General features: G+C 29.1%; 2 protein-coding genes across 4 annotated transcripts in view; both read right to left on the bottom strand.

Annotated features, from left to right (window-relative positions):
- The window catches only part of LOC107437395 (uncharacterized), a 548,903-nt gene that overhangs the window by 75,656 nt on the left and 449,207 nt on the right, over positions 1-24,040 (bottom strand). The gene's annotated exons all lie outside the window — the stretch shown is intronic.
- LOC107437402 (dipeptidyl peptidase 2) lies at positions 176-23,072 on the bottom strand. Of its 2 annotated transcripts, none has more exons than XM_043042379.2 (11): positions 22,608-23,072; positions 20,105-20,244; positions 17,943-18,106; positions 11,899-12,034; positions 11,070-11,154; positions 7,942-8,108; positions 6,675-6,857; positions 4,567-4,723; positions 2,770-2,834; positions 2,251-2,321; positions 176-446 (listed from the first exon to the last, which is right to left on the bottom strand). In XM_043042379.2, exons 1-11 carry the CDS (start codon positions 22,759-22,761, stop codon positions 347-349), a joined length of 1,422 nt encoding a protein of 473 aa, XP_042898313.1. In that variant the 5' UTR covers positions 22,762-23,072; the 3' UTR covers positions 176-346. The 2 variants fall into 2 exon arrangements, with proteins under 2 accessions (XP_042898313.1, XP_042898314.1); XM_043042380.2 differs by lacking the exon at positions 176-446 and adding an exon at positions 918-1,020 and having other exon boundaries at positions 22,608-22,836.

The following is a 24,040-nucleotide window of genomic DNA, read 5'->3' as shown; positions in this document are numbered from 1 at the left end:
AGTAATAAGCATCTGTTAAATCTTTTCGTCTGTTTTTCAAATTTTCATTAAAAATTCAAAAAATAAGGAAACAAATTGCTCTGTTATGTAGGATTTCATTTTAGATTTTAGAATCATTGCACCAACTTGTTGTTTGCTGTAACTTTATTATCATTGTTTAAAAAAAGAAACATCATTTCGTAACAATTTCTTTATTAAAAGTACAAACTGTGGAAACATTAACTAAATTATTTATATTAACTTATGCTACTTCAGTTAAGAATATGAAATTACATATGTTGACATTTCGTAACATTATTCGGTAGCTTTTAACTTCAAATTTTCAAGTCTAGAATGAAAACAAACTTTAATGTTTGCCGTAATAATCATGCAACCACTTCTGTATATTTCTGGTTTCGAAGCTTCTGGCTGCGACAACCGATGGTGGATCTAGTGGATTATCGGCCCTAGAAATACATTCAAAAAATTAAAATTTATTAACTAATACAATGCAAGATAACAATTAAAATAATGGAATTCATTGCTTTCCGTCATAGCAGCAGCCAAAATTATAAAGTGTGCATTTATCGATTATAAAGTGTGTATTTATCTTTGTCTGGCTACGACTACAAATCGTGGATCCAGTGGATTATCGGCTCTAAGAACACATTAAAAAAATTAAAATTTAATAACTAATACAATGTAAGATAACAATTGAAATAACTGAATTGATTGCTTTCCGTCATATCAGCAGCCAAAATTTTAAGGCGTGTATTTATCGATTGTAAAGTGTGTATTTATCGCTTGTCTGGCTACGACTACAAATGGTGGATCCAGTGGATTATCGGCTCTAAAAATACATTAAAAAATTAAAATTTAATAACTAATACAATGTAAGATAACAATTGAAATAATGGAATTCATTGCTTTCCGTCATATCATCCGCCAAAATTTTAAAGTGCGCATTTATCGATTGTAAAGTGTGTATTTATCGATTGTCTGGCTACGACTACAGATGGTGGATCCAGTGGATTATCGGCCCTAGAAATACATTAAAATTTTTTTAATTTAATTACTAATACAATGCAAGAAAACAATTGAAATAATGGAATTCATTGCTTTCTGTTATAGCAGCAGCCAAAATTTTAAAGTGTGTATTTATCGATTGTCTGGCTAAGACTACAGATGGTGGATCCAGTGGATTATCGGCTCTAAAAACACATTAAAATAATTAAAATTTAATAACTAATACAATGTAAGATAACAATTGAAATAATGGAATTCATTGCTATCCGTCATAGCATTGGCTAAAATTTTAAAATGTGTATTTATAGATTGTGAATTGTGATTGAGAAATTATTAACATTGAACCTGTTATAACGCTCATCGCAATCTTCCATCCGTAACAAATCCTGCTCCTTTATTAATGACCTACATAAAATGTACGATAGTCAAACAAAAAGTAACTCTCCCACAGCCCATGCATAGAAACAAATCCTAATAATATGGAAAGGTTTATTACAGAAAATATAACAATATTTCAGTTACTTCCCAACATAAAAACTGTTGAAATAAAGTCACTTTTCTAACCGAGTGACAAATTTTTATTGTTAAGTATCATTGAAGCCTGCCGCCTGGAAATGAAGCCAACGTATTACTGTAGCTCTCTGTGAAACAGAAATGATCAGGCAGAAATTTCCTCAGGTGGAAGTGAAAGTCGCTGGGCAAAATATTTTACTTGATGTAACATTTTCAAAATTTTTTTAAGTTAAGTTTCTCCATCTCTAATTTGATGATAAGTATAGATAATTTGAAATTCGTTAAAATATTGGACAAAACAAGAAAAAAAAACGACAGTAAAATTATTGAGAAGCAAAAGATATTAATATTATGCGTTTGATGTAAAAATGCCAAAACATAGAGGTATTTTTTTAATTTTTTCTGTTTCGACAGTAAACATATTCGACAACATTTTTCTAAAATTAAACAAGTTGAAACTCATATAAATATTTTTCTATTTATTATTAAATCAATAAATTTACCTAAAAAAGTATATTTTTTTGTGATCACCATTACACAGATGTTAAACCTTTATTAACATAAAAAAAAAAATTCTTCTTGCAAATAACTTTTATAACTAACTTTCTCTTTTTTTTTAAAAAAAAAAGAGAAAGAATTTAAAATGGGAAGGAGAAAAAAAAGAAATATAATATTATTTTCAGCTAGTTTTATAAGATCTATAGTTGAAGGTCAAAAGAAGGTAAAAATCACCTGAGGTCAAGGTGATGGGCTCCACCGTCAACTAAAACTGTTACCAATGTGTCAGAAATATCCTGAAGAACCTGTAAAAAGTAGAAAATGATTGTTTCATTAATCATGGGATACTACATCAAGCTACTTTTCTTTTCTTTTTTCTGAACTTATAGGTGCTATGCACTTCATTTTTAATAACTTTTGACCAGTTTTCAAGCTCAGTGCCATATCATAGATGCATATTATATATTTAAAAATTCGACATTTCTGGTACTTTCATGAAATCGATGTAACAATCGATGAGAAGCTAAATCAAAATACGTTGCCTACAGTTTAGAGGAGAATTTTAAAATTTATTTGGAAAACAAAAAATTAATCCTTGTAAGAAATGAATTATTGTTTAATAAATTAATTACAACTCAAAAAAAGTGATAAATGTTATAGACAATGTTACAATACATACAAACAATACATACAATGCATATACAAGCAATGTTACATTGCTAAAAAAGAAAAAAAAGAGCCAATTTTTGTTACCCCTCCAGGAGCCCAGGGATCCAAATTTCCGTTGCTGAACACAATGTTTGAAGATGATGCAATATCTATTAGAAAAAAAGTTTGTTGTTAAGCTATAATTAACATAATATTGAAAAAATACATAATTTTACATTGCATAAATATTATCTTAATATCAGTATAAACCGTATGCAAGTTACAGTATAATAAAACTTCTCATTTATATCAGAAAGATTATGCACCCTTTTAAATCAGGTAAATTTCTTCCCATTGCACAAAAACCACTCGACTAGTAATTACTTCGCGCTTTTGTTGAGTTGATCTAGTTAAGCCAGAGAAAGTAGTTCACTAGACGGAGAAAGTGCAAAATCTCTTTATTCTGTTTTTAATTAGCTCTCGAATTTGGTACAACCTAAAGATAATTGTAGAAAATAGAAATAGTTACCCCAAAAAACCATAACGTATCGCATTTTATTCCACAGAAAAAGTTTGAAATTGGAAATAAGAAAAAAATTCCTAAAAACCTGCTTTTTATCTAAAATTATCTTCTCTAAAAATTTTAGTTTTTTTATTTAAAATGATTATTTCTAACGAAAATAAGATACATAAAGGCATCTTTTTGGCATGGGCTCCCCGAAGTTATATTTTTTGGAGAGGGGAAATTTCCATTTCGCGAAATGAATTTTCCTATTTTGATCGAATCATAAATTAGCGACTACAATTATTCTTACATATAAAGGGACATCAAAAGCTACTCTGAAAAGTATTTTTAGGTGATGAAGCAATAAGTTGCTACTTTTATATTTGAAGTGTTAGCAAAATTTATACCTAGATATTTTATTTAATAAATTTGATTTAAAAGGTTAAAATTTTGATATTAAATGCTCACCTAATCAATTTAACCATATGCATTAATTATCTGGCAATCATAAGTGTGGTGCTAAAGAAATTTATGATGGCAGTTAAGAAATTAAGTATCATTGGTGTCGTATAAAATCTTCAAATAAGTATATTAATCTACAAATCTTCAGCCTTTTTCTACACGTGGGCACACAACTATAATTCAGGAAATCGTGAGGGCAGCGCATGTGTTAGATAACGGTAAAATTCAATAGCAGGAGGAGAATAGCAGTTTATCTTAGTACTATAAAGTATTGAATATTTTCTGTTTTGGAATTTTGCTTTCTTAGCGAATTAAACTAACAACTGGTTGAACAATACATTCATAAATAGTTCACAGTTTGAAATATAATATGTTTGCAAATTTCCTTGATGGATGATACGAAAAGGTATTATTATAAGCTAATTTGTATATCTCTATTTCGGAAGAAACTGGTTCTTGCAGGTATTCGGAAATAAGAGCACCAAGAAGAGTGATTGGCAATGGCAGGGAGAGGATTAGATTTCAAGACAAAATTGTCAAATGGCTACATTAAACTATACTTACGCATACTTTTTCTCATAGCTATTTAAAAAAAGTCAAATAAACATGTAATAATTTCAATTGTGTTTTTAAAAATAAATTAAAGTGAGCGTATTAAATTTTGTAAGAAGGCCGAATGGCCAGACAATATTTGACGAATAGTTAAAAACTTTGGGAGGTCCCAGTGACCTCCCGCGATTCCCAATCCCGCCTCCCCCCTACTTTTGGGTTGCAAATGATTTTACTACACTAACTTGTTAGTTGTGCAAAGCGTGGAAGCTAATATGAACATATTTCTTATAGAATATGGATGTAAATCATTTATTAGTAATATATTCTGTTTATTATTTAAAAGTGGATGGCAATAGTTGGTGGATACTGGGAAAAACACATACCTTCTCCCCAGTAAAGCACATCAAGCCAATTTCTTCTAGGCAGTACATTCCACGCCTTCAGACAGTAATCATCTCGCATTGTGGAATTAAAAGGAAGAGCAGGAAACATGTCATTTATACCATTGGTATTTCCTTCTAAGTTAATTTCGGTGCATGCCTAGGATGAGAAAAAAAATTTATAAAACTATCTACTTTAAAGAAATAATTATCGTAAAGAAAGCTGTTCATGAAATACACAAACCCTTCTAAATTCACATTATTACAGAAATAATGTCGTGCTTTATTTTACAACATTTTACAACTCGTTTTAGACTTGCTAAATGCTATACTTAGTGCTGTATTTTGGCAAAGAATATTAACTCAAGTTTACTTCCATTTTTGAACAAAGATCTAACCTATGAGTACTGTTAGAGAACGAGAGATAACGGTAGATAGCAATTGTTTAGTAATTTTAGGAACTTTGAGGAAATATTATTTTCACTATTGGTCACGTAATAAAAACACTAAATAAAAATAAGCACAAATATAAACTATACAAACAAGTTCCATTCTGTCTTACTTTAAAAAAAGGGTTGAAAACAAAAATTTTCAAACACTGGGAATTGTTCCCAAAACTAAATTGTACAATTTATTATTTTTTTAAAAAATTATTTGAAATAACTCAAGAGACAAAGGTTGTTGAAAAAAGCACATAAGAAATGCGTTTTTTTTTCTTTTAAGAAAAACTAAAGGAGGTCTCACGAAAAATTTATAACAGACCTCTAACATCATATGTTCAATACTTATTTAGAAAATTGAAAATGTTCGTGATAACCTAGGACTCTATATTTGGCAATTACTGTACTATTTGTTTAGTTATCTCATAAGCGAGTGACCACATCAATAACATTATCGTCTGTTAGTAGAAAAATAGTTGTTCTTTTAGCATTTGAAGGCCATTTTAAATTTTAATAAGTGATTTGAGCAAATTTTGACTCCGATATTGGAACCCTGTCATTCTTAACAAAAGTCTGTTAGTAAATAAATGGTGACGGGGGTCATAAATAAATTGAATGTGTTTTGACTATGGAGAGTGATTTTAAAAATGGAAGAAAAAAATAGTTCGATTTTTAATCACCAGAGAATAAAATTACACTAAGTTTTTTTTCGAGTTAAAATAGATAAAACAGGAATGGAAAACGAATATTTCACATACATTTCGATATTGGCATCACATTTACAANAAATAGTTCGATTTTTAATCACCAGAGAATAAAATTACACTAAGTCTATTTTCGAGTTAAAATAGATAAAACAGGAATGGAAAACGAATATTTCACATACATTTCGATATTGGCATCACATTTACAATTGAATTTTAACTTACATTTTTAACAGCATTATAGCAGGCATATGTTTGTCCTCAGAAGAAGTGGTTATATGCAGATTTTCACAAAGGAACAAGGTTAATTAAAGTATTTCCCATTTCAATTAATTGCCAGTGAGGAAGAATTTTTTCAGAGATGAAGGACTAAGGTAGATATGATTATTTAATTGTTACATTAAATGCTAGCACCAAGTACAATTATGCAATGCAATATCAAAATACAAGTGAAATGTTAATTTTCTGTACTTACTCTTGCTATGCGTATTTTACCCTTGAAAATAGGTTTACTAAGCAGTTTAGCGAAAAATCGAACTCATTTTGTTTTCTTATAAAAATCAAATTCTAATTATCTAAATAGTATCTACTGCAAATTAGGTCGATTTTTGTTCAGCAGTTTCCTCCTTTTCAGACTTAAAAATTCTCTACTATGGCCACCTTTTATGCATTTATTTGAAAGGAAAAGTAGTGATGTATCCATTAAATTTAGTGACAGGGCTGTCATGCTATTAAAAATTGAGATTTTTATATATTTTGCATATTTGTATGATAAGTTACTTATTTCAACTTTTTTTTAAAAAAATAAATTGTATCATCCATTTTTGAAATTTTTTTTTATCTCTCACAATATTAACAACAGAAAGGAAATAGTTGTCAAGCCACTTTTTTCGAAATCTATCATGGAGCACTCACATTAGGCTGCTAAGAAATTTTTTTTTTCTACTTAGAAACCGTATACATCTACCTGGTAATCCCAAGCCTTACTATCAGATCCTAAGCCACATCCAGTAGGGTCAGCACAGTAAATATATTCTTGATATATATCGAAACATGGGACTGGTGGATTAGAGGCATTGTAATACAAAGCTGCAGCAGAATAAAGCCCATCAACTGGTCTTGTAGCATTCAGAAGACGGGAACACATTACCTTGAAAAAACATGACTTAATCAATATCTTAAAAATATACGAAGGGTTAACTTTTCCTTAAAGGGAAGTTTGAACCTGAACACTGAATAGATTGTATAGAATAGATTTAAATTTAGATTTTAGATAAAGGAAGAGAAAAAGTTTTTGCGTTATAACGGATTTTTTAATTTAATGTTTTGTAAGTATATTTTATTGATAATAACTTTTTACTCTATAATCCAGTTTTAAGCATTTATTGTAGAGTTTTTTGTCCTATTGTAGGTCTAGAGGCTAGAAAACAGGGCAAAATAAACAATTAAAAATTGAAATCCAAGTGCAATTAGGAGAAACTTAGGATATTTGCAGTTATCTTAATAATAAATAAGTCAATCAGGATTCATAAGTTTTTTTCGTAACAGAGAGAAATAGACTCTTCTTTTTCTTCTTTAACGAATTTTGCAGCTTGCCAATGCATGTATTAGATTTTTATGAACGGGACAGAGTGCATCACAATTCATTGACTTAAATTTTTAAGCAGATGTCAAGAAAAGTTGTTTTTTTTTTAACCAAATCAAACTTTCTACCAACTTTGTATCGAGATGCTCGAAATTTGTTTTTATTCTAATATTAAGCGTTGCAGACAGAAACTTTTTGAACATATTGCATTATTTGTTGACCCTTGGATCAGATAAATATGTTTTTTTATGTATGATTTCAAAGTTAAAGCAAAATAAGAGACTAAGAAGTGGTATTTAGTTAACGATGATTTGCAAGGTTCAGATTTTAAAAACTTAATTATACAAAAATATTTGCGCATGAGTCGTATTGGTTAAAGCAATAGAATGTAAAATAATTTACTTATAATAACAGTAATATTTAATTTCTCTTAAACGCTGTCTTAAGTTATAAGAGTGTTTTAAGTTATAAGATGTTTGAACCGTTGCTCTATGATTTGAACCTAAGTGTAATTTTAAGAAGGTTTCTCGGTAGAGTAATGATTGGGTTGGTAATCGTATTGTTGACTCGTTGCCGTCGTACTGTGATAATGTTCTAATAAATGAAGCGTAATTAGATAGAAAATAAACAATTGTATCTAAATATTTACTTTCACTGGAAATGCTGGAAAATTGCCCATGAATGTAGCCGGATAAGGATAATCCATCATAGCAGCAGACACAAATGAGTTTCGAATCCATCGTAAAAAATGATCGTAGTCTTTATTATCAGCTAAAGGTTTGCACAGATGAAATGCTCGAGAAATATCTCGAAGACCTGAAACAAATCTCGTGCATTTTATTCTTTGAAAAAAATCTATACACAACAATATCTAGACAAAAAGCTTTGCAATGTTATAATAAATGACACCTGAAAACTTAAATGATACTTTCCTTTATATGCTTCCCTCTCTAAAGGCCTGGCTTCTTAGGACAGGACGGCGTCAGCTGGAAATCAGCGCTAACCTCTGATAGGTCCATTTGTGAGTTTGATAGTATACGTCATCGAACGTTCATCTTGAACTACAATTGCCGTCCAACTCAACTGCAGTTGGATTACAACGTGACGTTAACCACAGAAGCAATGGCGGACAACATCCAACAGCACATTGAAATCAGCCAAGATTTTGATTTTGACATTAAACATAGCTTCTTCATTAAACATAGCACTCTTCATTTAACTCAGCTATAATGTGTTCTTTCTTGGACAAAGTCATTATTTGTTCTCTAAAACACTGGTCGACAATAACATAATCAATACAAATTCGAAATAAATATTTGTTTACGTTATTAACGCATGCGCAATGAGAGATAATGTCTGTGTTGAACCGACTGCTCACGCTGAGCTAACAAAAAAGTAATTTTTTGGCGTTAGCTCTACGTCAACTTTCTGCTGACGCCCAGATAAGGCGCTAGTTCTAAAAAACCAGGCCTTGAGCTAACAAACCAGTATTTTGTTGGCGTCAGCGCGAAGTTGACGTCCCCCTGACGCCCAGATAAGGCGCTTGTCCTAAGAAACCAGACCTTTAGAGAGACCTCTTCCTCAATTTAGACATAGATCTGAAGGGGCAGGAAATTTTCTCCAGATCCCTGTACCCAAGGTACTGCTCCCCAACTGACCACAAGACTTTCGATGTAACATATTTTACGAGCACGTATATCGCATGCACTCGGTGGATCATAGCGGAGTCGAGGATCGAACTTCGGCACCTCCCGACCGGAGTCCGATTCTCTAACCACTGGGCAACCACGGTTCGCTGAGATAAATGAGACCAATCACGACACGATTAGCCTAATAGTTGAAAAGTTATAAGCGTTTACTTTATACTAAGTACAATTCAAAAATAGTGCTTTTCGTTCAAAAAATTCCTTTAAATATTTGAAAAATCAGTCATTGAATCATGTTTGGTCTCATTTGCTTAAATGATAAAAAAAATACATAAGGAACAATATCTCTATTGTCTGTATAGCTGTCAATATAAAATGTGCAATTAAGTGCAAGTACAAAATTGTACTTTTTGCATATAAAACGCTTATTACATCTAAATTATTACTCTGTTCATTTAGCAATCGGTTTAATTCATTTAAGCAAGAAAAATTACAGCGGAAAATATATCTTACATGTTCAGATAGTTCACGGATAGCAATGTAAAGTGTACACACGTACGCGTACAAAGGCAATAGTTTCCGTACATTCTCTGTATTCTCATGTTTTCTCTGTTAACTTTTGAGCTATTTGTTCTATTGACTTGTGAAAAGTCTTATTCGATTGGGTGTGAAAAAAAATGCATACAAGTAATGTTTTACTTGTTTAGTTAGCAATATAAGGTGCATATATAGGTAAAAGTACAATTTTTACTTTTTTCGTCGAAAGAACACTTCAAACTTCTAAACTAATAGTCTAATCGTCTCAAGATTAGTCTCCTTCAATTCAGCGTTAAAAAATACATCGGAAACTGCGTTATACGATGAAGAGATTCTTTTCTTCCCACAAATCGCACCCATTTTCCTCAAGAAAGGGGAGAAGTACAGAGAAGAGTAACGAAGTTTTCAGGTATCGATAATAATAACATAAAAAAAAAACTTTTTACGAAGAAATATCTTGGGTATTAATTTTTCTGATGGAAGGGTCTTATTTTAATTTTACTGAACTACAAAACGCACATAAAGCAATATTTTTTTAATCAACGGTTTCGCTTTACATCATGCAAATATAACACAGTCTACCATAATTGATTTAATTTTTTACGAAGCAAATTTTTAAGTCTAAAATTTTGTTTAGATTTTAGGTTTTAAAATATGAATTTGAGGGGTCACAGTACCCTTGCAATAATTTTTTTAAATAAAGGTATAATCATTCATTTTGTGAATGCTTTACATGCTCATTTAACTTACAATCAATAATTTATCATCAAAAAATAGTTAAACTGTTTAATTTTTTTAAAATTTTAAAAATTATTGAAAGAATTCAAAATTTTTAAAATTTTAAGGCTTTTTTATTTTAACATATTTAAATTTTTTTTTCTCCTTAGTGCTTATAATATTCATCTTAGCAATTTTGTGCATTCATTTGTTGATAGATCAATTAGAATATTTTTTATAGATTATTTTGTGAAAAAGTTAAAAAAAAAAGGTTAAAAATTCCAGTTAGGTTTATAGAACATGCTGTAAAAATTGTAATACCTCATAAAATGCTTATTCCATGAACGGTTTAAATAAGTGCATTATACTTAAGATAAAAAAGCTTTCTTCAAAGCTTTATCTTAAATAGAAAAAATTCCTTGGGGATTTTTAATTAAGATTAAAACACAAAATTATAATCTATGAGAAGAAAAGAACTGTAAAGTTTGTCTGCTGAGGCTTTCTGTATTAGGGCAATCTAAAATCATTCATAACTTTTTTAAAAATGTAGATAAGGAGATGATTTTTTTTTTCAGTGCATTTGAAATAGTTTGAAGTTTTATTATAAGCAATAAATTTTTTTTCGATGCTTCAGCCATTTTTTCGGTACTGTGACCCCTTAATATAATCAGTATATAGTTACAAACGGAGTATGTCCGGCTACATAATCCAGTGCAAAGGAGTCACGAAGGTGATTTTTGCTCTCTGTAAATTTGGACAGAGGTGCTTCTATGGAAGTGGGAACACTAAGTTCACTTTCTAAGCTCACTTTCTAAAAGAACGTGTAACGTTAAAGTTTATCCAAAAATACACCAATAGAAATGCATTAAAATATCACCTGATGCTCCTTCTGCTGCCCACTTTTGTATTTGTCCAAATGCTGCTCGAACTTGGTTTTCACATCCAGGTTCTTTTTGAAAATCCTGAAAAAAGAATAAAAATATCTTTTAATACCTGTAAGTGACGTAGTGGAGGTATCGCTATTCTAATTGGTTATTAAAACGTGGCAATTGTTTACGTTAGCTACTGTTCTTTAAATTCTATTTCGAGCACGCCACGTCCGTCAAAATTCAGCCCGGGTAGCAGAGAACCATCAATTTTAAGTAAAAAATAATAAGTATATTTAATCTTTAAATTTCACTAAGCATTTGTAAAATTTAGGTAAAATTGAAACGCCGAATTCTAGCAAAAAATGGTTATTCAAATAAACTTAAAATTCAAGTAAAATTATGTATAAATAAATTCATTTTTTTGTGCGAATATTTTACCTACCACTTTTTACTAGGTAAGAATGAGTACGTTATTTTTACATATTATTTACGTTGAAAGTATACGTCAAAATTTATGGAAGTTGAAACGTCGAATTGCAGCAAAATATGGTAATCCAAAAATGGAAAATTTTTGTTAAATTTTACATAAACAAATTCGTTTCTTTTACGACTATTTTACGAACTACTTTTTTCTTGGTAAGAATGAGTAAGTTATTTTTACATAATATTTACGTCAACAATACGTCAAAATGTTCGTAAGTTGAAAGGCCAAATTATGCAAAAAAGTATTTATCCAAAAACAGAATATTTGTGAAAATAAATTCGAACCGAAATTTACCGAAATTTAAATGACAAATTTGTTTTACCAAAAAAAATTTTTTTTCAAAGGGTACCAACTTTGGTAACAGCTTGAAAGAAAATATCTCCTGATAATTTTCCAGCCACTTGGTATATGGGTGCACTTGCAGCAATTGCTCCGGTTATGATATTTGGGTATTTAAATTTCATGTAAGCAGCCAGCATTCCTCCATAACTATAATAAAACAAACAAAATAATTTTACAAATGGCTTATTTCCGATGCAAAGACAATTAGTTAAAACAATTAGTAAACGAATCTCATAACATAATGTAAATACTTAAAAAAAGAACATGTTTTTAAAATACACAAATTTCAGGGTTTTTTCATGACATAGTTGAAGATTTCATGAAAAGAACATGTTGACATTTCCATAATTTTAGTGATGCTCATAATATAATCAATGAGCTTAAAATGAAGCGACATTTTCAAAATCCTCGCAGTTCAAAGCTGTTCAGAACATTATGGATGAAATTAACAAAAGAACAGGCTTATTTCAAGCGTCATTTTCAAAATATTCATGTATCAATGTTGCTGATTACATAATTGATGAGAAACGAAATAAATATTTTCAAAGTATTTTTCATGACATGGTAGGTGAGACCAATGAAAAACCTGTACAAGGGTATTTTCAAACTACGCAAATTTGAAATTTGTTCTTAACAACCTGATTAAGGAATTTAGGTAAAGAACACATCAAGTAATATTTTCAATGTTAGCAAATTTCAGGGTTTAAGAGAACGCTATACCGAGAGGAAAAACTTCTCGTGGTAAATTCTGTTTCACCTTCATTGGTATTTTAGAGTGCTTTCAGATAAACCCTGAAGTTTTGAAGGCTGAAAAAAATGTTTTCCAAATTTAAAAATGCTAACAAATTATTGCAAGATAATTTTTCCACTGCGTAATCCTGAGTAATCCGCCCATAATTTGTTTGCATTTTGATATTTTGAAATTTTTTTTTCAGAATTTGAAACTTCATAGCTTACTCTAAGTTAACCTTATCTCACTTTTTGTATACTTTAATTTTAGTTACTTGTGTTAGTTAAAAGAAAATTTGACAAGAAGAATTTCGCCCGTTGTATAAATTTCAAGAGCATTCTAAGATCTGTTACAAGTCTTAATTCATGCAATCTGAGTTTTAAAATATGGGCATTTAAATAAATAAAAAAAACTGTTAGTAGCTTCTTGATGTTTCGGTGCGTTATAAAGTTCATTTTTACAAATTCGCAATTTTTTTTTTAATTTTTAATTTTATTTTCTTTATCAATTGCTTTATTTCTTACTCTCAGCTCTTCAATTATTTTACTTAGCTTATAAAAATCTCAAGAATATGTGTTTGAAAAAAAGATTTAAATTTTCCTCTGAAATATTTTAAAAATTATCGAAAAAAATAAATAAATAAATTGAAATAATAAGGATAAAATCATGGTAACTTCCTAGGACAAGTTATGTGAAATTTGTTTTAAATCACTAATAAAGTTCTACAAAAAACAGTACAGGATAGACAAAAATTAAAAAAGAACAAGCAAAAAAAAAAAAAAAAAAAAAAAANAAAAAAAAAAAAAAAAAAAAAAAAAAAAAAAAAAAAAAAAAAAAAAAATCTACCAACAAATTATGCTCCGTAATAATCTTTTTTTTTTTAAATGTAAAACTATTTTCGTTATCTTTATATAGTCCCTCGATATTGAAATTTTTTTAATCGTTGCCTATACAATTATTTTTTTTAAATCAAATTTTATCTGATGTTTATCACAAAGTGGCAGAATGTTTTTCATTATTCATACATCATTACAATAACAATTCTTTCTGTTATAGTGAATTTGATTTAATTTATTTAAATATTTCAATTGTGGTTTTGTTTTTTGTATCGTCTAGTATTTTTATTCTTTAATCTTGCTACTATACTTGCTTGCTATAATTAATCTACTTCGAGAATTGTTTTTTTTCCAGTTTTTAAAGAGTATTTTGTTAAAGAAAATTGACTGTTATTTTTTAATGTGTCAGTTACTGCGTGTGCTTCAGATAGGTTTAAAATTAATAGACCTTCATTAAGGTTGCCTCATCAGCAGTAACAGTATGTAAACAACTCAAAACTTAGAACAACGATGTGAACGGATTGATTTGAATTTAATTTGCATTATTTAATTATTTAATTCGTATCATTTAATCAATAATTAATCTGCACTTTAAAAAAAAAGAATTTGAAATGGCAATTCTTTTCAGAAATATAATGAATAGAAAAAAAGATATTCATCATTTTGGTGCTTTTTTTCTCTCTTTCTTTTAGGCTCTTTGATAATGATAAATAAGCTGATCGTAGATCAGATTTACAACGAACCTTCTACACTTATTGTAAACATATTATTTAGAAGGCATTGATGCAATTTTATAAATTAATTTTTTAACGAGGAATTTTTTTTTCTTATTTCAATGTTCTCAGAAACAGGTTCTTTTTTAAATTTAAATTCAAAATGTGTTTGAAAAATTATAGTATAGAACACTGGTTTGTAAATTAATATTTTACGAAGAGATACTCTTACAAATAAAAAATTATTTCAATTCATGTTTAAATTTCTTACAAATAAATGCATATTTTACCATACTAAAATCAGTTTTCCTACACTGCATTCTCTCTCTGATAAAAATAAAACTATTGCCCTACCGTTTCGTGCAATCTCAATAGATAGAAAAATTGCATAATATGACCATTAAGGAACAAAGATCTAGATATCTTCGGCTGTTATCAACATAAAATTTATGTAAATTATAAAGGTACTTGTTGTAAATTACTGATCTATCCTTCATTTACGATATTATTTACTAGTAATATTTATACACCATCTCTTCTTGATATTATTCTTTGTTATTATTTTCCAAACTGAAAGTCTTGTAACTATCAGTGGTTTTCCTATATATTATAAAGTAATCGCGTGATATTACCTTATTGTGCAGCATTTTATGATGAAGATATTTAGTTATCGGTTTGCTATCATTAAACAGCAAGATATATTTATTTTTTAACAAGTTATAATAAATTTAACGTAAAACTGTGAACGGCATAAATATATATAGTAATCGAAATTAAATCCAAAAGTAATATTAAGAATTAACAGTCAATTTAAAAAAGAAATTAGCATGGGGGAAATAATGCAAAATAATTATATTTAAAATTTTAGAGAGATTTATGCAATAGTGCGAGTTATTGTACTATTGCAGAAATATCTCTAGTGAAAAAAATATTTCATTAGTTTTTATTGTAACCAAAAATTAATTTAAAAAAGCACAAAAACACGTTTGTTTATGAAGTGAAAATTGAATTATCGAATAATCAATGATAGTCAAACATTACTAGATTTAAACTTTACCCATAAAAAATAAAATAAAACTTTGTAGAACCAAACCTGTGTCAATATAGTAAAGAAGTTCCGGACGTTCTAAATGAATAATTTTTAACTTTGGCGTAGCAATCTGCTTATGATTAAGAAACAAAATTGGCTGTGTAGCAATTGTGGGGTAGGCGAGAGAAGCGAGTTAGAGATAGAGTCGCCTAGTGCAACATGAAAAATATAATGGTTTTCGCTTTTATAATAATAAATGTTATAATAATAAATGGTATAATAATAAATGTTATAATAATAAATGTTATAATAATATTAAATGTTATAATAATAGATGCTATGTAACAAATAGTAATAAATGTTTCGAATAAGATTTTGCGATAGTAATTACAATATTAAGTAAACCCTTCTTAGCAAATTTAAGCTAAACCATCAACAATTTGTTAGCTTCCATAACTGCGTTTTCTATTCGAAAATGTTAAATTTTTGTTTTTAGGTAAACTGTAACATATAAAAGCACATTTTGAATTAAAAAAATTTATGAAAACTACTTTTTACAAATTCTTTTTCAGATAGTATGAAAGCAGAGTTTGCCTAGACAGTAACATCAGGTGATAGCAACCTTTTGTTTTGTTGAAAAAGAACATATTGTCAGTGATTCTAGTAATTAACTTTTATGATGACTCCGACGTTTCTTACTAACACGAAATTATGGCGTCGTTTATAATTTGACTGCCAAAGAAGTAAACGCATGTCTATAAGCGTATATATTAGGTTTGTGGTTTCTCATCTTTTAGGTCAGGTCACGAACTAGAATATTCATTAATAATTAAAGGTTAGTTATTCACACAGAAAAACTCGGCTTACTTACTTCTACAAAAGTAAAAAGAAAAATATGAAAAGTTTGCGACGGCCAATAAAGCTTTTCTTATTTTATCGAGAAAAATTTGTAGTTCCATTAAAGGGGGATTAATATTAAATACTTCTTTTTTCTACAGAAAATTTTTTCAATCGTTCAACTTACATGCTAAGCTGTGTTATATTAAAGACTAAGCCTGAAATTTTCAATAATATTTTCTACATTAATATAAAACGACTTGATATCTACAGCATGTAGACCAGCTAGCAATAGAGTATTTCAGTTTTCTTTTCCCATGAGAAATGGACCTTCAGCAAAAAGGAATTTAGATTTTAAGAGAACTTTTTAGGGAAAGATAATTTTATTTTTGTACCATGCAGCAAACTAGAATTTAAATTATATTTTCAAATATGAGAAAGCAAACGAAAATTTAAGTTACATTTTTAAATGTGTAAGTGAAGCTTTTCAGCAAACGAGATTTTTTCTTTCAATTTCAAAGGAGAAAGAGTGCCGTTTATCAAACGAGAATTTAGGTTGCATTTTCAAATGAGAAACATTTAGCAAACAAAACTGTAAATTACAATTTCAAATGAGAAAACAGATCATTTAGTGGAGGAGAATTTAAGTTTTATTTTCAATTGTTTTCGTGGATCTTTTAGTAAAAGAAAATTTAATTTATATTTTCAAATGAGAAAGCATACTATTAAGCAAATGAGAATTAAAGTTTTGCTTTCAAAGTAGAAAGCGGTCATTTTACCAAAAGAGGTCACAATTTAATTTAGAAATCAAATAGAAATACGCTCTTTAATTCTTAGTGTAAGACGGTACTCTTATGTTCTAAAGTTCTAAATTCTGAAGTGTGCTCAGAACAGCTTCGTAGTTGGAACAATTACTGACTGGGCACGACTGTCTCCGTAGAGTGAGTAAAATAAATAAAAAACAAAAAAATACGAAAAAAATTAAGTAACTTGATTAATTTGCGCTAACTTTTAATTATATTAAGGAATGAGAGATACAGAAACGTACTTCCTCTCTCTCTCTTTTTTTTCCCCCCTACACGTTTGGATTTTTGATCATCAAAACATAAGATTTAGACGCAATTGGGAAAATACCATTCTTAAGTATGGCCCCATAACGTTAATTTCATTTTTTGCAAGTTTAGTCATATATAGAGAATTTCTTTAGAAAAATCGAAAACTTTTTGCACACAATTATAAAATTCATTTATCCAAAGAAAGAGTTGTAAAAAATCCAAACCCATCGAAAAAAATGACTTAATCAGCAAAAGTATATTTTAGTGTCTGATTTCGTAACTTAATCAATAATTAGCCCTGATTAATTAGAATATATGAGGTGGTAAACTTTTGATCGATAAGATTGAAACTTAAAACGCTAAAATCCGGCCATTAGAAAAATCACTGAGGGTAACATTCAACTCTTTTGTGTGTATTTTTGCGTTCAACTGTATTGGTGAGCACGTGGCTACTAACAGGCTACCTTTTGATAGCTGAAATATCTTCTAGAAAATCATCAAAATTAAAAATCTTGGTATAAAAATACTAAGCGCTAACTAAGTGCTAAAAAAGTATCAGAATCTAACATAATTTCAGATTCAGAGAAAAAAATTCACAGTCTATTTACAAAAATATCTGTAGATTAATTTATAAACAGTTAAACAAAACTAACATTGCTTTTCTGTGGGAAAAAAGAACTTCTGAACTAGCGGAAAAATAAAATTACTAAAACTAATGCCTGCCAAATTAAGTGGAAAAATAATTATTGTTTTAGAACAGTCCCCAAAAAAAGGAACTATAAAACTTAATTGGTGAAATTATAAAAGATTCCTTTTCGAAATAATAATAAAGATAACAATCATGAGTTATTCACCTTCCACCAAAAGCAATTACTGGACAATCATCAGCATTCAATTTCTTCTTATAGCTTTTTAAGAAAAAAGCATAATCCGCGAGTGCTTGTTGAATGCTCAGAAGTCCAATGGATTTAGGCTGAAAGCTGTCTTGGCCAAAAGGAAGAGATTTTCCATAGTACCTCTGAAAACAACATTAGATTTACAAGTGATTTTAGAGAAGAAAATACTTTTCATTGTCACATGTACTTTATTATACAGGGTCACAAAACAAATGTTTTGAAAAATTAATTAAATAAATACCGAAGTCGTAAATTAAAGAAAGCGGGAATTGCGTTCTGTTTCGGAAACAATATCTTTATTAACATCAAATTCAAAATTAGTAGCAAAATTCAACAGCCAATGGAGCTGCTTTAATGACTGAGAAAAATAATAAAATTCATTTTTCGAAATTAACATAATTTTTTACACAACGTGGTGCTCTTTGAAAACAAAGGAACAAATATTTTAATCGCAATAAATGATCTGACATGTAGCAGAAAATATTGTTTTATTGTTTTTCCAGTCAGCAGCGATACACATACATAAACTTCAAAGCTAGTTTTGAAATTTAAGAATTTTTTTTTTTTTTTAAGGAATTGAAGGATTCATTTGTCTTCTAAGTAGAACTCAGTAAACTCTAAATCTTCTTCCTTTTCTTTTAACTGAATTTTTTTCATTGATTTTTCAAATCGCGGGTCATCTTTCGGGACATCATAAATACTTGGTTAGCCAAATGGTTCATATGGCCACTTCAAAGGATTATTTATTTACTAATGTATTAAATACGAAGAAGGATGATGCTCATAAAAATACATACACTCAGTAAGTTTTTGGATTATACTTCAAATGTTAATGCGTGCATGCTCCTTGGTCATTCAGCACGCATCCCAATGGGTTAACTGCAAGCAATGTAGTGTGGGTATCTCGATCCTGATTGGTTTTTGAAACGCGACATTTGCTTTTGTTAGCAACTGTTCTTTCTAATCTAATTATCTGTTAATCTGTTACTAATCTAATTATCTAATAATCAGTTACTGTTAATCTAGTTCCATTCATGTGGGTAGCACTTCATTAATTTTTGAATTTGTATCTTTGAAAATGCAATTTACTTAGGTACCTTTCAGTTAGCCGTGTGCAAGGAAATTCAATTATTTTTTTAATTTAATCTAATTTATTTTATTTAATTTTTTTATGTTTAAAAAATAAATAAAGTAAAAAAAATAGAAAAAAAGTTAGTGGAGGTCTACATTTTTTGGCGACTTTTCCCATGCGCCCAGTTATCCGAAAAGTAACTTTATTACTTTTTATTTAATGCCATCGACGTGAAACAGTTCACAATTCAAATTAATTTAACTTTCAAAGCAATATTATCTTTAGCATTTAAAAATAACCTTAATGTTATTAAATTTATCACTATATTATCATTATACTATCACTATATTATCACAGTATTTTTCTGAATTGACGTATGCATATGGGGGATAGGGATCTTAATTATTTTTGGTAATTTTAATCACAGTTTAAAAGGTAAGGAAATTTTATAGCAAAAAAAAAGGGTGGGGGGAAACGCTCAGTGAATGAGACAGTGCTATAGTTCTTTGATGACATTCTGTGCCTTGTAGTCAAGTTTGTCAGGGAAAATATTATCATCCATGGAAACAGACTTAATTTAATACTAGTACTAACTAAGCACCATTGCAAATGTGAAAATTTTTGATTGGATAAAGTATTCGTCATTCAATATATTAATTAAATATTTTGCAAGACATAATTTGATTTATCAAAATTATTATTCTTTAATGTTCATAGGGATTAATGATTGCATGTGCTGCATATCAATTTAAAAAACAAATTTAGCTTCGTATGGTATTAAGGATAAAAAATGGACATCGCTGTAAATACCAAAAAATATAAATCCCTCTTTTTACTTAAAAATGTTTTAGTTGCTAGGTCGCCAAGCTTAACAGATTGGGCAATGCTTGAAGAGGTAACTTTAGTTGTCCCATTTAGTCAATTTATAACAAAAGCTTTACGTGATCAAAAACGTTTATCATGATTTGTTTTAAAATTTAATTTTAATTCAAAAATGCGGTAAAGTTGTTTTTATACATAGATAAAAATATTTCATGTAAATTCTTACGTGTTCAACGAAAACCACTAGTGCTTGAAACTGTGGAGCAATTTTGAACATATATCCGGTATTTTCCCAAAATCCTACAATATCGCCTTCATTTCCAGCATAAAAGAAAATAGGCCCTCTTCCTCTGTCCCACCAAGTATCTAAAAAAAAGGAGAATAAATAAGATTTAATATTTGTGTTCGCGCTCACAGTAGTAGTGAAATAATTTTACGCCCACTAAAACATGAAACGTTTATGAACATTCATTCAAAGCTTTTATCCTACACTGTTGGAATTTTAATTCCAATATTTCTGTAAAATAACCGGCAGCAATCTATCCATCCAATTAACCATAAGACCCCATAACCTTTGTCAAATGAATCGTGGAATGTTGCTTAATTGAGTTTTTGATGGATTTTATTTATCTTGAGGGATGAAAAATAGACTATATGTGTTAAGCAGCTCTGTGGTGCTGCCATCTATGAGTGAATGAGAGTTCCGTATTTTAGTAGTCCAGTGTCACCAATTGGAGAGGGTAGGGCACTGAAGATTCTTCATGTGTTGAAGGAATTAAATAAATATTGTGGTATCAACGATGGAATTCGAACTCTCCGGTCAGAGAATTCGAATCCCAGGGTTATTTCTCCCTCCATATTTCTTTAATAATCCCAGCATTAGCTCCAGTTTAGCCGGTCATAAGATTAACATATTTGCCCTCCAGGTCCAGCTGCTCGAAACTAAGTGGCTTCATGAGGTGGGTCCAGTTGACACGGTTAAAATTACAGTTGCTTAGCCATGTTAGTTGAAAACAGTTAATAAATTATTTTTTTCCTCACAGTTAACAATGTAAATACCATCTTTTTTATGGTTATTTGAAAGTTTTGGTTGAATGCGGTAAAATCACAATTAAAGAAATTGTTATCGAGAAATTTCTATCAATGCAGAGTTCCAAATAATTCGAGATATCGATGTAATAACCATTAATATTTTTTTATAAAAGAAGTTTGCAAAATATAAATAACTAAATACGACACATAGAGAAAAAAATAACAAAGAATATATTACAAAAGTGCGTTATACTGGCATAGAAAGTCCAAAATGAATTATGCTATGATGCACGGTGTTCCATAATAAACGCTCTTAGTATATACTTTTAAAATCCTAGCCAAAAATGGAGAGAAAAAGGATTCACATTGGGGTTTGCAAATTAATAATTAAGGGGGCGAAAATAAAAATGCCATCGAAATCTGACGAAGCAATAAAGAGAATTGTTGTATAAATGTTCAAAGCGTGATGGGTTGCCGTTTGGTGTTATAATATCTGTTTTTCAAACCCTTGTTGTTTCCACCGATAATCAATCAGATCTTGATTTTCCATATACTCTCCTTCCTCAATAGTGATTTATCCTTATTCCAATAGCTTTCTAGTTTTTTCTCCTTTAAAAATTAATTTTCGCCTCCCATTGTGTATACTTTCTTACATTCATTTTCAGCAAAGATTCTTAAAAATATATGGAAATCTTTGTACATTAGTAAACCTGACACCTTGTATGCAATAGTAAATTTGATAAACCAGGTGTCACACTTGAGAATCGAAACAAGAAGGTTTAAATTTTATACGAATTTAAATGTTTGTTTTAACTTTGGATTTCTTCTGATTCAACACCTCTAAAGTCTAAATAATGATTGGGAATGCTTTTGAATGCTTTAATGTTTCTAAATTATGGAAAGAAAAAAAAACTTAGCATGCTCTAAAATTTTTTCACGTCAACCATAATAAAGCTCGTATGCATAGAAAAATATTCAAAAGACTTTTTTACATAATTATGCATATCAGAAATTTAATTTTTCTGATTTCAATTTTAATATAAGGTATCATATTTGTTTTATTGATATGAAAGTAAAGCTGGTGAAACTCGATTTATAATTATTATTTACAATTATACTTTGTGTAAGAAAGTACTTGAAAAATCAGCTATCTCACCTGCAACAATTTTATTATAAAAATCCATCGTACAGAATTTTTAAATTACACAGCTTATCTCAAAACGTTTACACTATTTATTCTATCTTACTCTCCGTATAGTTTATTAGACAACTACCAAGAGCCAATATTACGAATTTAATAGATTTTACGTATAACAATAATGCGTCTATTATTGACAAACTACTTAGTAATTTCTTTAAATTTTTTCTAGATAAATTTAAATATAATCGCCATAGCAATGATACTAAACTATTTCGATATTAGTTTTTTTTTTCAAAATAAATTCCAATCTAAACTTTTATGTATAAAAAAATACAAAAACAACGCAGTAAATATAAAGTCCACTTAAAATAAAAATAAAAATAAATAAGCAATTGTATGTTATCTATAAATAAGATGATTAATAAAAAAATAGATATTAATTCTTAAATAATAAATAACGTATCTTTTAATTCTTTTAATAATCCTTCACTGTATAAGTTAAATGATTTTAATTTTTGTTAATAACATATAATACAAATTTTCAGATGAAACTTACCGTTGTAAAGAAACCTTTGCTTGAAAGTTTGATTACTATTTGATTCGAAATTAAAATGATCTATTTGTTGGTCAAAATAATCTTCAACATAATTTGAGCAATTTGAGCTCGCAGCTAACAAACTAATTAGAAATAAAATATATAGAACAGCCATTTTCTAAATCTAGCTGATCTCAGTGACTTCACAGCATCACAACTACTTTATTCTTTTTTAGTATATGATAAATTTGGAAAAACAGTTCTTTTTGAAGAACACGTTTTAACCGCTCCGTTCCCAAAACATAACCATTGTAAGTAACTGTTCCAGAATAACGGATACTGACATATGGGACGAAAGCGATGTTGTTTGAAACAGAATATGAAAGATTATTCTTTATGATGACGATTTCAGTTTACTCCACCAACTATTTTTCATTAAAAAGCATACATCAGTTTTAACTATTCATGCCATACACCGATAAGAATTATCTAAAAGCGGAATTTATAAAAGTGTGCAACTGGCCTTATTTCGTTAGATATACTAATTCCATGATGCGTATTGTCGTTTAATACGTTAAGACGAGATCTGATGCCGTTTGATATACTAAGCGGATGTCCGATGTTATTTGATTTACTATACAGATTTTTGATGTCGTTTAAGGGAGTTAGACCAAAACTAGAAAGGAAAAAAATAAAATAATTTTGAAATTTTCTTCTTGACCAACAAGATAACAATATGAAAATTTGAAATAAAATTCAACAAATTGTTTATGCATTAAGAAAAAAATACTAATAATTGATACAAAATTCATATAAATAACAGTTTAAAAAATGTGTCAAATTATAGTACAAGTCTATTTATATAATTATAACATAATTCCTACTTTTCTAGTATAGAGCCTCTACACGAAATCGCAATAAAATTTTCCTAAAGAGCTAGGATCACATTTTTAAATCCAATGATAAAGTGTAAGTAAAAAACTGTCTGGAATCCCACTAATAGTTATTTTGAAGCAAATACTTTTCTTCAAAACTCTTTCGAATAATTCAAGCGGATAATAAAAATGATATACTAAATCATGGTTCCCAAATTTTCCAGTTGTGTACTCGGCAAACTTTGTAGAAAAAAGCTTTTAGGCCTAATTAACTACCAAATGTACAAGTGAAGGATTAAAATTACAATTATACACATATTATTCGTGATACGTACGTGTATACGCATGACGAATACAATGAACGAAACTGTGGATAATTAGTAAAAACTGAAAACAGAGTGCAAAACCGTGATTCATCTTTAAAAAATGGTTTTGTCATACGTACGTGTATACATATGACGAATACAATGAACAAAACTGTGGGTAATTAGGAAGAACTGAAAACAGAGTGCAAAACCGAGATGCATCTTGAAAAAATGGTTTTGTCATACGTACGTGTATACGTATGACGAATACAAT

This window comes from Parasteatoda tepidariorum, chromosome 5 (assembly GCF_043381705.1).
Source record: "Parasteatoda tepidariorum isolate YZ-2023 chromosome 5, CAS_Ptep_4.0, whole genome shotgun sequence".
Lineage (NCBI taxonomy): Eukaryota > Metazoa > Arthropoda > Arachnida > Araneae > Theridiidae > Parasteatoda > Parasteatoda tepidariorum.
The sequence above is the reverse complement of the archived record's forward strand: the minus strand, read 5'-3'. Positions and strand labels throughout refer to the sequence as shown.